The 14,166-nt window shown below is 36.7% G+C and overlaps 1 protein-coding gene across 1 annotated transcript; it reads right to left on the bottom strand.

The window, feature by feature from the left end:
• Positions 1-9,948: 9,948 nt before the first annotated feature.
• On the bottom strand, positions 9,949-13,250 carry LOC112766376 (endoglucanase 24). Its single transcript, XM_025812269.3, has 4 exons — positions 12,514-13,250; positions 11,503-11,802; positions 10,906-11,067; positions 9,949-10,820 (listed from the first exon to the last, which is right to left on the bottom strand). Exons 1-4 carry the CDS (start codon positions 12,937-12,939, stop codon positions 10,212-10,214), a joined length of 1,497 nt encoding a protein of 498 aa, XP_025668054.1. The 5' UTR covers positions 12,940-13,250; the 3' UTR covers positions 9,949-10,211.
• Between the last annotated feature and the right edge of the window lie 916 nt (positions 13,251-14,166).

Genomic DNA, 14,166 nt, shown 5'->3' with positions numbered 1-14,166 from the left:
CTCGGGCAACACTAACACAGGTGCAGTGTTCAACCTCTGCTTCAACACTTGAAATCTTTCCTCGCACTCAAGAGTCCAAACAAAAGGCACATCCTTCCTAGTCAACTTGGTTAAAGGTAAGGGGAGTTGTGAAAATACTTTAATGAACCTCTGATAATAACTTGCCAAACTAGAAAACTCCTAATCTTCGTCACAGAAGCTGGTTGCTCCCAATTCATTACTACCTCAACTAACCTTGGCAGGACCCACAGCAATCCCCTGTTGACTTACCACATGACCGAGAAACTTCATCTCACTCTTCCAGAACTCACATTTAGATAACTTGGCGTACAATTTTCGATCCTTCAAGATTTGTAGCACAGTTCGCAAGCGATCCGCATGTTCTGCTTTAGTCTTAGAGTAAATAAGGATGTCATCAATGAAGACGACAACGAATTTATCTAAAAATGGATGGAAAATTCGGTTCATGTAGTCCATTACACTGCCAGGGCATTGGTTAACCCAAAAGACATCACCGTGTATTTATAGTGACCGTATCACGTTCTGAATGCAGTCTTTGGAATATCCTCATCTCTAACCCTTATCTGATGATACCCGGATCGCAAGTCAATCTCGAAAAACACTCTGGCCCCTTGTAGTTAGTCCATTAGATCGTCGATCCTTGGTAACAGATATTTATTCTTTACAATAACCTTGTTCAACTGCCAATAGTCAATACATAAGCACATGCTCCCATCCTTCTTCTTTACCAGTAGCACTAGTGCTCTCCATGGAGAAATACCCGGTCGAATGAAGCGTTTGCCCAGTAAATCTTCCAGCTGAGCCTTAAGTTTGGCCATCTCTAGAGGTGACATACTATAAGGAGCACTCGAGATTGGACCCGCTCCAAGCACCAACTCAATTGCGAACTTAACCTCTAGATTAGCTAGAAAATCATCAATGTCATCTGGAAATACCTCAGGAAATTCACAAACAACTGGAATTTGGTCTAGACTTTATTCATCTCCCGAAACACCCGCAGTTAGTAACAAAACATCCTAACACTCATAACCAGAATAGTTCACTGTCATAGAGTTCAAATAGTAGCTATTCACTACTATCGGCCCTTCAAATTCCTCCGGTATAAAGTACACTGATTTCTCAGAATAGTCAAGCAAAACATGATTCTTAGACAACCAATCTAGTCCCAAAATGAGACCCCGAACAGTCATCGGTAAACAGATTAAATCATGAACAAAATCACGTTGTTGAACCCGAAACGAGACTTGTAAACATCCTAACCTAGTCACAACGGCTTCAGAAGTGGCATTATGCACCTTTAAATCATGACTTAAGACCACAATCTTCAGTCCAAACTCATTAGCCCTTTCAAATGCTATAAATGAATGTGTCATCCCAGAATCAAACAAAGCACTTAAAATTTTACCAGCTACTTCACAGTTACCTCTGATCAAAGTCTCAGATCCCTCGGCACCTGCTACAGAAGAGGTGTACACTCTCTCTGACTGCTGCACTCTACCAGTCTCATACTTCTTCTTCTCTGGACAATTCCAGGTGAAGTGACCGGGTTATCCACAAAAGAAACATACTCCCATACCTATTATGCATGGTACTCTTGGATGATGCTTTCCGCATCTCTAATAGCTCAAGTCCTACTGTGGCTACTTCCCAAACCTTCTGCCCTGATTAGCATTGTGATTTGGCCTTCGAAAGTTGCCCTGGCCTTGATTTTGCTATGGACAAAGCCTCCACACTTAAAATTCCTGCCTCTTGGTGTAAAATTCCTCCCTAGAGTCCTCTGAAGAAGCATCCTCAGACTTCCCTTTTCCACTGTCGCCTTCCTCACATGCTCTTCCGCCACTTGGCTCTTGTTTATGAGCTCGGAAAAGACCCTAATCTCCATCGGTGCAATGAAGCTCAGAATATCACTCCGTAGACCTCCCTCGTACTTAATGCATTTCTATTCGGCAAAATTCTCAGGCGCTCCCTGACAAATTCGGGAAAACGACACAATTCTTTGAACCTATTAGTATATTCAATAACAGTCATCTGGCCATGTTTCAACTGCAGCAATTCGAGTTTTTGGCATTCGTGACTGAAGTGGGAAAGTACTTTCTACAAAACTCTGTCCAGAAGACCTCCCAAGGGATCACAATACCATCTGGCTGTAGGATACGCCGTGTCCCCTACCACTAGTACTGGGCGTCACCTTGCAGCTGATATGTCCCAAATTCAACCTACTGCTCCTTGGGAACCTGCTGGATCTGTACTGCCCATTCCATCGCCTGAATCCAATTATCCGCCTCATTGGGGTTTGAGATTCTCCTGAAGGTCAGAGGGTGAACCTTTAGAAAGGAAGCACGTGTCATTGGACCCTCTTCATTATTATTCCCGTTGTTCCCATGGTTTATCTGGTTACCCAATGCCTCGACTATCGCCAGTGTAGCCGTAGCCATGTTTCCCAGGGCAGCCATGAAATCTAGAGGGTTGTTCCCTGTCGGTTCAGGATTAGCATTCCCTATTCTACCTCTGCTTCACCCGCAACCGCATCCGCAAGTCAACATCTGGTTCCTATACACACCAAACAAGTGATATCAAGTTGATCAGTCTCAATATTGTAAGTCTAGTGCTTCAAGTCCCAAATGCATGCTCATGAACGTTTATGCCACATATATCAGTTAAATATCCTAATAGCACTGTTAAAAGAACTTTTTCCGGTTCGGAATCAAGAATAAATTCGTTAGTAGCATAGTCCAAACCAACAATGAATTCTCTTAATCAAATATCAAATTAAAATTCAATTAACCGAGAGTATTTAGACTCTCGGGTCGTTCTCCTTAGGAACTAGTGATCACAAGTGCATATAATTTTGGTTGTGGGAAACAAGGAGTATTTTTAATAAGAAGGAGACAAACAAATAAAGAGATAAAAGAACAAGGCTAAATTGCAATTAATAAACTAATGAAAGAACAAAAGAACTATGTATGCAATATGGACAAGTAAATCTATAAAGTAATGAAAAAGTAGTTCAAAACATAAACGAAACCTTGACTTGGGATGAGTTATGGGATCCCTTCCTGGCCATAACCACAACTATGATAATTATGATGGATTAATCTCACTAAGTCAACCTTTAACATTGAAGGATAAGTTAAGTGAGCATAATTGTTATTAATCCACAATTCCTAGCTAGCTTACTAATTACCTTAGTAAAAAGCTAGTGTTAGTGGAAACAATAACAACTAACAACCCAAGAATTATCACTAAATGTTGGACATTATGGCTCTAGTAATCCATATACTAATTTTCCCCAAGCCAAGGGGTGGAAATTACCCCATAATCAAAATTGACATTTTATCGAACACATAGTGGGCATAAACATAAAACATGACAAAATTGGTAAATTAATGAAAGCTATGAACCATGAATGATCAAAATCAATAAAGACAACTCAAACAAACATATAAAAGCCATCAAACATCAAATTAAACAACCAGGAATCCAAAATTGTAAGACTATGTAAATATTGACAAGAGAAATCAAAATAGATGAAAGTGTAGGACAAGTAATGTAATTAAAAGAGAAATTAAAGAAATACTTACAATGAGATAGTAAAATCCAAGAGCAAAACTTGAAGTATAAAATTCTACAACCCTAATTAAAACCCTAAGAGAGAATTTCCTAATCTACACTACTCCTACTCCTACTATGTGTTTTTCCTATTCTAAGATGGCCCCCTTCATATGTGTTGCATTCCCCTTCATATAGCCTCTCAAACCAGCCTCCAGCACTTCAAAAATGGGCCTAGAGACCCCTAAAACCGCGCAGCATGTGACTTTTTAATGGATGCATGTGCCGGTACCTGTGCGGACGCACAGATGTGTGCATCCGCACACATCGCCGAATTTCCTCTTGTGCGTACGCAGAGAGGGTTGTGCGCACGCACACTTTGCGATGCTATGGATTCGATCTGCTTGGGTTCTTGTGCGTACGCTCAGGTGGTTGTGTGCACGCACGCATGCTGATTTCCTTCTTGTGCGTACGCATGCATCCTTGTGCGCACGCACGCATGGCTAAGCTCTCCTCCTTTGTTTTCTTCATGCTTTCTCCCTATTGCATGCTCCTCTTCCATTCTCACCAAGCCATTCCTACCTTATTCATCTGAAATCACTCACAAATAACATCAAGATATCGAATGGAAGGTAAATGGAATAAAATTAGTCAAAATAAGTACAAAAGAGCATATTTTCACATTTATATCTAAATTAGGGAGATAACACAAAAGTATGCTATTTTGGTGCTTGAGTGTGAGTTCACGTACTAGAATGCATTCAATTTGAGTCAAAATATACCAACAAATATGGACTCATCAAGCACATAGACATATATGTAGAGAATGTACAGAAGCATAGTCAGTCCGTCCCTCAAGCTCTATAGGAACAAACTGCTCTGATACCATAATGTAACACCCTACCACACAGAGCTTTACGCTTAAGCCGTAAAACAGCGGTGGTGTGGTATTACGACTACTAAAATAAAATATATACATAATAATATTGAAAAGGATACAATATACGAGTAGCCTTGAAAAATAGATAGAGCAAAATTGCAAAACTAAAAAAAAAATGCAACGCTCAGGAAACAAGATTACTTACGTGCGAAGAAATCTAAGGTTCATAAGCATAAGTAAGAAAGTAGGAATAGAGCGACAAGAATACAATATAACAAGCCCCTAACTCAGTCTGCGAAGCTAAGGCTGGCCGGAGAATATTTACATACAAAATATATCACCTTTAGCCCAAAAGTACATGTTTAAAAACCCTAGTACTCCAAAAAACCTCTAAGAGGTAAAGCAAAGTTTTCATATACACAATAGGAGAAGATATACATATATATAGCAAAGTATCAAAAGTAGGGATCCAAAGTAATCCACTTTGCTGCAGAACTCCAAACGCCTACCGAGGTGCCTCTCGACTGATAAACCCCAATTTTGCGGTTTATCTTGTGCTTAATTTAGGGAATTTTATCAACTTTTCCCACATTTATTCACTAAAATCGCATGGTTTTGTAAATTCTCCTTAAATTGTGCTTAAGAGTGAAAACATGCTTTTTAGGCCCAAAAATTGATAAATTTAATTCACTTTAATTACATTCGATGCCTTGATATATTTGTTAAGTAATTTCAGGATTAGAAGGCAAAGATGGGGTTGAAGGAATGAAGAAAATCATGCAAAGTGGGAGAACTCATAAAGAAATGAAGGAATTGCTAAGCTGTCAATCCTGACCTCTTCGTACTAAATCGACCATAACTTGAGCTACAGAGATCCAAATGAGGCGGTTCTAGTTGAGTTGGAAAGCTAACATCCGGGGCTTCAAAATGACATGCATTTTGCCATAGTTGCCTTGCAGTTCGGTGACACGCACGTGTCGCCCATGCGTGCGCGTCGCAGGATCAGCGTGGGCCATTTTTAGCAACTCATGGCTAGCGATTTCTAGCTCATTTTGGGCCCAATCCAACTCATTTTCTGATGCTATTGAACTCAAGGATTGAAGGGGGATGAACCAAGTAGTGATAGTTTAGTTTTTATCATATTTTAAGTTAGAATTCTAGAGAGAAAAGCTCTCTCCTCTCTCTACGTTTTAGGGTAGATTAGATTCAAATCTCTTCTTAGATCTAGATTTTAATTCTTGTTTTCATCTACTTTTCCTTTCAATTTCTTGTTGCTACATCTTTGTTCTCTTAGTTCTTCTTGTTAATTTCTTCTATTTTGCTACTTTTATATCTATGAGCACTTTGTTGATTTTAATTTCCTTTAATGTAATTTCATGTTTTATGCTCTTTTATTGTTTAATTGCTTTGTTATTGTTATTTCCTTGTATTTGGTAGTGTTAGATTTTATATTTCTTGTCATTTTATTATGCTTTCCTTTTATGCCTTCTAAGTGTTTGGTAAAATGCTTGGTTGGATTCTAAAGTAGATTTTTCTCCTCTTGGCTTGAGTTGATCAGTACTTGGAGACCCTTGAGTTATCAAACTCTTTTGTTGATTGATAATTAGAAGTTGCTAGTTGACTAGAATGCCACTAAACCTAGTCTTTCCTTAGGATTTGACTAGGACTTGCGGACTCAAGTTGATTATATCCACTTGACTTTTCTTCGTAGTTAGAGGTTAACTAAGTGGAGCAATGGACAATTCTTGTCACAATTGATGATGATAATGAGTATAGGACTTCTAATTCTTATTCCTTGCCAAGAGCTTTCTTAGTATTTGGCTTTTTTCTTTTGCTATTTATATTTCTTGCCCCTTATTACAAAAACTCCAAAACATTCCTTCATAGCCAATAATAAAGCACTTCATTGTAATTCCTAGGGAGAACGACCCGGGATTAATAATCTCGGTTATTTTATTGGGGTTGAACTAATGACAACCATATTAAATTTGATGTGAGGATTCATTGTTGGTTTAGAACTATACTTGCAATTAGAATTTATTGTGAAATTCTATACCGACCAATTTTCCTCTCATCATCGACCTACATCTGAAAAACAACAATATTGTATGGAATGAGAACCGGGGTTCTCAGCATGGTAAAGGTGCCATGCACATAAGATATAAGGTCTTGGGAATGCCAAAGGCAATCCTATAACGCCGACACTCAGATTATAAAACTTAAAGTACTAAAACAGGAACCATAAATGGGTGGTCTTCTAAGAATATCTAAACCTAGCTTAAACTTAACCTTAACACTAAGTCTTTCTACTTTTTCTCTGTTCATCCATCTCCGGTGAATTTGCATAGACAGACATACAGACAAAGGTAAACACAGGTAGAGTACACGTAATACAGTTAGCAAGTGTAACAGTTAACATACTATAATCAATTAGGCATTCCTAATTAATGCATACCAAACAAAGCAAATAATATGCACATGATGTATGTCTGTCCTAGGGCTGATGGGGCTCATTTATCGGTTATCAAGCCAACCCGACAAGTCCGGCTGCTAAACCCTGGACTATCTCCCGTCGCGCATCCCTATGAGTCTATGCATAGCTTGTTCTCTTTTCATTCATAATTCATACATATATAAGACTTTACTCAATGGGGATCAACCATCCTAGGAATTTATAAGTGCCTGGTCACATCTTACGACGTAGGGTCAACAGAGTATTGAGTCTCAACCTGGAACACTAGATGGCAACCCACGGTACTTTACCCAGGAAAACTCGTGTCTCAGATAATAGAGTGTATAAGCCAATAACATTCATAATCATTTGTAATTATTGTATAATCATATCATTTAAGCCATGGTACAGTATAAACTCCAAGAATACACATTTCCATATACAATTCATCTATTTTCCAACTTTGCTTCACACCCAAGCTACCTCCATTTCCTAGCTTCATCTTATTACTTGACTTACTACTATGATTTAGGGCTAAAAGAATGAAAATAGAAGTTTAGAAGTTTGAAATTAGCCTTAAAAACACAAAATCAAGATTTGTTGAAACAAAGGCCACGCGTACGCGTGGGCGTTTGAAAATCCATGCTCGCGTGCGCGAGAATCCCAACCCGAAGAGTTGGTCGCGTCGTGTGCAAGTGGTCGCGTATGCAACCCCTTAAAAATCATTGTTCGCATACGCAAACACACTGCTCGCGTACGCAAGATACCAAACCCGAAGAGTTTGGTCGCGTCGCGTACGCATGCTGTGCAGATCAGCAAAAATGCTGAATGTTGCAGAATTTTTAGTTTTGCCCTTCTGAACTTCTGACGCGCATAACTTTTTCGTTTTAAAATAATTTTCATCTGTTCTTTGGATGGCATAAACTTCACGGACCCAATTTTCATATAAAATAAGTTTGAAATAATTTGGGAGTCCGGAAGCCAAGTTATGGCTCGCCGAAGTTCGGCCAAAAATCAGTTTTACACAAAAAATTTCAAACCTCAATTTTTATGAAAACCAAACTCAAATCCAAACTTTTATACCTATATTCAACACAATAACATATCATAGCATACCAACACATCCCTACATTCTTCACATCACACCACCTTCAATCATACTTCATTATTACACAATCTCAAACCTAAATTCCTCATTTTACATTAACAATGTTATCATCTACTTACTCAACATATATAATCATATCATCATATCATTCATCACTAGCTCAACACTTAACATACTATTATTATTATTATTATAACAACAACCACCCAACACATAATCAATTCACAGCATAGTCATCATCAAGGGTGCTAAGCATTGTATATTTTCATGCATTCCAACATATCCTATGGTCATCTAACCTAAGTTTTCATAGAACATTATATATTAAATACGTGAAACCTAAACCATACCTTGGCCGATTTCCACGTATTTCCCAAGGCAACCCACCAAAGCCAAACACAGCCCCACAAGTGCAAAATCACAAAAGTATTATCACCAGCAATCCTCCACCAAGCCACCAATGCCCATAATTCAAGCTCCAATATATATATATATATATATATATATATATACACCTAATACATTTTTCACATATCCATATACAAAATTCAATACCCATACACTAAATCAATGAATTCATTAGGGTTAATGATCCTTACCGTACCCACGGACCAAATGAACCAAACCCAACAAGTTCCGCAAGTTAAATTAAACCTAGAGTACCAAAATCAACAAAATCTCAATATAGATACTCACCAAATTTCAAAATTCAAGGGGTAGAGAAACTAGAGTGAGAATGAGGGTTACCTATGAAATTATTCCGATAGATTCGTAGAGCTCGACGTGGTGGTCGCGTGGCCATAAACGGTGCAGCAATTGGAGTTCGGAGTAAAAAACTATGGTGATTTGAATTGAATGTTAGGATTTGTCTTTTTTCTTTCCTTCTCCAATAATGTTGCAGCGTGAATGAAGAGAAGAAAGAAGAGAAGCTGTGCTTTGATTACATGTTGTTGGGTCGAATTGGGCCTTGGGCCCATTCTGGGTTCGATTTGTTCGATTTGATTTGTTTGGTCTAATTTTAAATTAAATTCTTTAAAATTAATGTCAAAATTCATATTTTACTTAACTCTATTTTATTTTACTATAAAATTTACATTTCTAATTTATTTTATTAAAATTTAATTTATTAATTAATTATTTGCTAATTTTACAAAGTTTACACCGCGTACTGAGATTTGCATAAGATTTGGAGTTTAATAGTGTTATGGAGAGTGAGTTAGCGATTGATTTAAATATTCGATTACTAGAATGAAGGTGAATGACCATTATGAGAATGGTAATGCTGATATAGTATTTAATCAAATTATAGTAGAATAATGTATTTATGTCTGAATTATTTGTCTATATATTATGACTGACTTATAACAACCGAATCAAATAGTATAAATAATGCTCAATTGTTTGGTGAATCACGTGAACTACTGCTGTGAGTGCTTTTAACTATAGCAAATATTTGGTAATAAAAAAGAATTTAGTAAAAAATTACCAAAACATTTATTTAACATTTTTTTCCTTTAGCATTACTGTTTAAATATAGAGTAAAACCAAAACTAAAAGAAACTGCATTAATATTGATTTCCAAATTTAAGGCAGTCAACTGTCAACAAACATGCATAACATATACTAAATATTGGTTTGGTATTATTAGATAAAATTAATCTAAAAATAAATTTTAATAAACACAAACATTATAATGATGTTTAATAAAATAACTTCTAAAATAAAAAAATATTATAGTAAACATAAATATATTAAATTTAAAATTTAATCAATATATAAAATTATATTAGAATTTTTAATTTTAATAAATATAAATTAATTTTAAAATTTTTTACTTTAGATGCTTTTAAAAGCACTTCTATCTTTTAAATACTTCAAGGACAAGCATATAATTTTTTTAATTTATACTTCTAAAAAACAAACATCTATCCAAAATACTTTATCAAACCAAGATCACTCTTTTGTTTAGCAAAATCCAGAGAAATAAACACTTAAAAAAAGTAGTCACGCACGAGCTACGTACATTTGTGACTTGAAAACAAATCTTGTAATATTCCTATACACCCAACACAAGCAAGCTGATCTCCTCCGTCGTCCTATGTATATCTTTCTTTCTCTCATTTACACAAAAAAGAAGTGTGTATATATAAAATATATATAAGCTTGGACCCTCTTGTACGTATGTATGTAATTAGCAGTAATCACGGATTGGGATTAGCAGCAAAGTATGCCAAAACCCCAACAAATGGAGCATTAATATATGTGGTAGGCTCGGACTTCCTAAAATCAGCCCTATCATCCACATATACGTCATCTTGTCCTGGTCCACCCACAACAGCTCCAACAAGAACATTCGGGTTAGGACCCGTCGAGTTAAAATAGGTTGAACCCTCTTTGCAAGCGATCACCTGAGGATGATCCTTGACAGAGGGCAAAGAAGAGCCGCGATGATGGATTCGCTGTGGATAATTGTTGCCGTACCCAATCATGTACGATAGCCTCATTGGATTATCCCCCAGGATGTAATCAACTTGTTTCTTTGCTTGCTGGCGAAGTGTCTGGGCACTAACATAAACGTTGCCGCAGTTTATGTCTTGAGAGGTGCGAGAGAGGTAGTTAGCATAAACCAATTCAAGGAAAGCGATTGAAGTTGCGTGCTGTAAGTTGCTGCCACCTGGCCTGTATATCAGTCCACCGGGGGAGTACTCTATGTGAGAGCTTGCTGCTGTTTCTGGTATCAATGTGCACAGAAAGCTCTCTGCTGAGGCCTTATATGATTCTAGAGAATATACGTTTCCTTCTACCACTTCCTGATGAACCAACAAAATTATATATTGTATAACAAACCATATTACACAAGTTGTGTGATCTGGTGGCTTTTAATTAATTAAATACCTTGGAGACAAGAACGTTGAGCCCAGCATGCTTGTTGTCCCAACCGAACTCATTGATATTATCCTCAGCACCAAGCGTTTTGCCATTGCTTTGAATGTAGTTCAGGAAATTATCGTCCTTCGTGGCCCTCCTTAGCCATGCGGCTCCCCATAACAATTCGTCCTGTAAGTTATCATGCATCATGGCAAAATTGTTAATAATAAGGCCAATTCTATAGTGGCTATCGATTGGTATCTAATGTTTATTACTTCTTAAATTAAATATTGATTTTTTTTTTACTCTTTCATACACCATAACAATCATCTAATAATAACAAATGATGGAGACATGTGTCAGTCAAATCTTAAGTAATATGCCGATTATACACCAATTGAAAGTTGCCATCACAGTACGATAATAATATAGAACAGGACAAATTCGATTCTTAAACATATTAGTATTTTTAGTATAGTGAATATATAGCTTTTAATTTAAAAAACATGGCAATTCATATTTTTATTACTAGGCCTTAGTATGTATCTGGAGCTAGCAATATGGTTGTCCATATATTTAACCCTTTAATTTCATTGTCTTGAGAGGTGTATAGTATAAGTTTACCTGATAGCCATCAAAGTCACAATAAAATGGACAGACACCACCCTTAACATCAGAATTGTCACTGTAGGCACCCCTATAGTTATCCGCAAGCTGAAAGGCCTTAACGGCATTTCGCAGCAATGTCTCTGAATAACCGGGGTCAGATGATAGGAACACCATCGATGAAGCTGCCAGTGCCGCCGCAGTTTCCCCGGCAACGTCAGAAGCCGGGTTTGGTGCGTCAACAGCATACACGGCCCTGGATGTGTCCATGTCTTCTGGCCTCTCCCAACAGTTGTGGTCTGAGATTGGGTCACCCACCTAACAAGTGTGTACAATATATATTAATTAATATATTTAAATCTACCGCAAAGTAGTAACGATGAATAGATGCATCAGTACCATCCTTGGCGCGTAGTTGGTGTTTAATTTGTACATATTCTTTCATATTAAGAATCCAAAGGGATGTGATCAAAAATAAAATTTGAGATTCACAAGGGGACAGTTGCAACCCTGTGCCAATTCACGGACTTTGAGGATCCAAAGTGGTCCACTCCTCCACTTGTGGGTGAAAGTGAACCATTTACCATTGCAAGTTTGGAACCAAGAATAATAATAATAATAATAATAATATGTTTTCTGTAATTTTAATCTTTTATTAATGGAGAAAGTCTGGAGTCCACTTCTGTTTCCCAGGCTTGAATTGTAATAAAATTCACAGAATCAAATGGCATTGGAAGAAGAAAAAATCCGTTGAAAAACATTACGTCTATATTGCAGAACTTATATGGGGACTTTGATGAACTCTTAACGTATGATACTCGCTTAAGCGCGTGATCAAATGATGTACTCATTCAATTTGTAACGAAAACTTATCAAGTGCGAAAATATAATAAATGTACTCATTCAAATTATATAATAATTCAATAGTAGAAGAATGGAAAGGGAAAATGCTTGAGATAATTTAAATAACGAAAGACAACTGCCATCCCCCATGAGAAATTAAAAAGAAAAGAAACGGTTATGAATTACCTGAACGAAAATGCGGTTGGGCTGGGAAACGGTCTTGAGCAAATAATCAGTGGCCCAGCGGATTGCAACTCTGGCATTTCTGAGCTCCTCTGGTGGCATCATCTCCCCAAATTCAACGACGCTCCACGACAGCATTGTCGTCGTGAATGCCATCGGAAACCCGAACTTCACGTTGTCGCCGGCGTCGTAATAACCCCCGGTGAGGTCCACGTTGTAGGTCCAGCCATCACTGAGGCCCGAATGGGCTCGCCACTTGAGTCTCTGATCCTCTGGCAGGAAGCCCGAACGCTGTCCCTCGAAGAACAGGATGGCCTTCGACAATGCGTCCACGTAGTCGTGGGCCCATGCTCGTTGGCCTCTCCCGATGAGCACCAGGAGAAGACACAACGACGGAACCACATTTCGGAGGCTCAAATTGGGCGCCATTATTTCTCTTTCTCTCTCTTTTTGTGTGTGATGGTTGGGGTTATATAAATGTAACTGTGTAACTGTCTGTGTAAGTGTGCGCGCGCGTGACGGGTGGTGGTTATTGGTGCTATAAGCGGGTCTTATTTATAACAAAGAGTTGAGTTAGTGTGTGTCACGGGCTGTGAGACTTGAAAGCGAAGTTTGAGTTTGAGTTTGACAGACAGCAAGCACAACTGCACAGTAACTGTTGCTAATTCACTTCTCTCTTTTCTCTTTTTCCTTTTTTCTTTGCTGTTCAGAGGGAAGTGTTGTAGTTATTAATGTGGGATTCCAATGGTTGAAACTCGAAAGCGCCGACAGTTAAAAAAGCTGGGGAGTAGTGTCAGGGAGGTCACATGCGTAATTCGTAAACACAACATAATGCTTAGCTTCCCCCATGAGACTTGAGTAAGAGAAAAAAAAGGTCACTCTTGTGCCTATGGGTCCTATTCTATTCTTTTTTCCACTTTTTGTATCAAATGTGAGGGCAATTCTTAATTCTTGAGATCATTTTGGCCTTGAATTAGGGTTGTTTAATTCTGATACGCTATCAAAATTGATCCTACATATTTGGGCCTGATGGAACTCTATTAATTCTTAATAAAATTTTGATTAGTTTCCTATATGTTCGATGGAATCTCTGTTTTACGAGGCTAATTTTTAGAGTTGAATTAGTCTTATCTATTAATTATATTAGAAAAAATACTAAAGAGTCATCAAAATTTATTATTTTTTATTATCATATAGTCATTAATTTAATTTTTTTTAATTTAATTTTTTTAGTCTAATAATCCAACAATATATTTTATCTTATATTTTTAAATATTAATAACTAAATAATAACAAAAACAATAAATTTCAATCTACCTCTAGTATTCCTCTTATTCTTAAAATTATATTAGTATAGGTGATTAGTATATTCTTAAAAGTATTTTTTATTCATTTTATTTAATTTATTTAAATATATTAATTATTTATTTAATTTGATTAAGATAAATATTAAATTATTTAATATTTATTTCACCATATTAATTATAACTAATTAATTACATTAATTATTTAAGAAAATAAATGAATTAATTTTATTTTATTGTATTAATTTTTGTCTCATGTATTTTGATTAATGATTTTTAAGAGTGTTATAATTAATTATTTATTTGATTTGATTGAGATAAATATCAAATTATTTAATATTTTATTTGATAA

Source organism: Arachis hypogaea, chromosome 17 (genome assembly GCF_003086295.3).
Source record: "Arachis hypogaea cultivar Tifrunner chromosome 17, arahy.Tifrunner.gnm2.J5K5, whole genome shotgun sequence".
Classification (NCBI taxonomy): domain Eukaryota; kingdom Viridiplantae; phylum Streptophyta; class Magnoliopsida; order Fabales; family Fabaceae; genus Arachis; species Arachis hypogaea.
The sequence above is the reverse complement of the archived record's forward strand: the minus strand, read 5'-3'. Positions and strand labels throughout refer to the sequence as shown.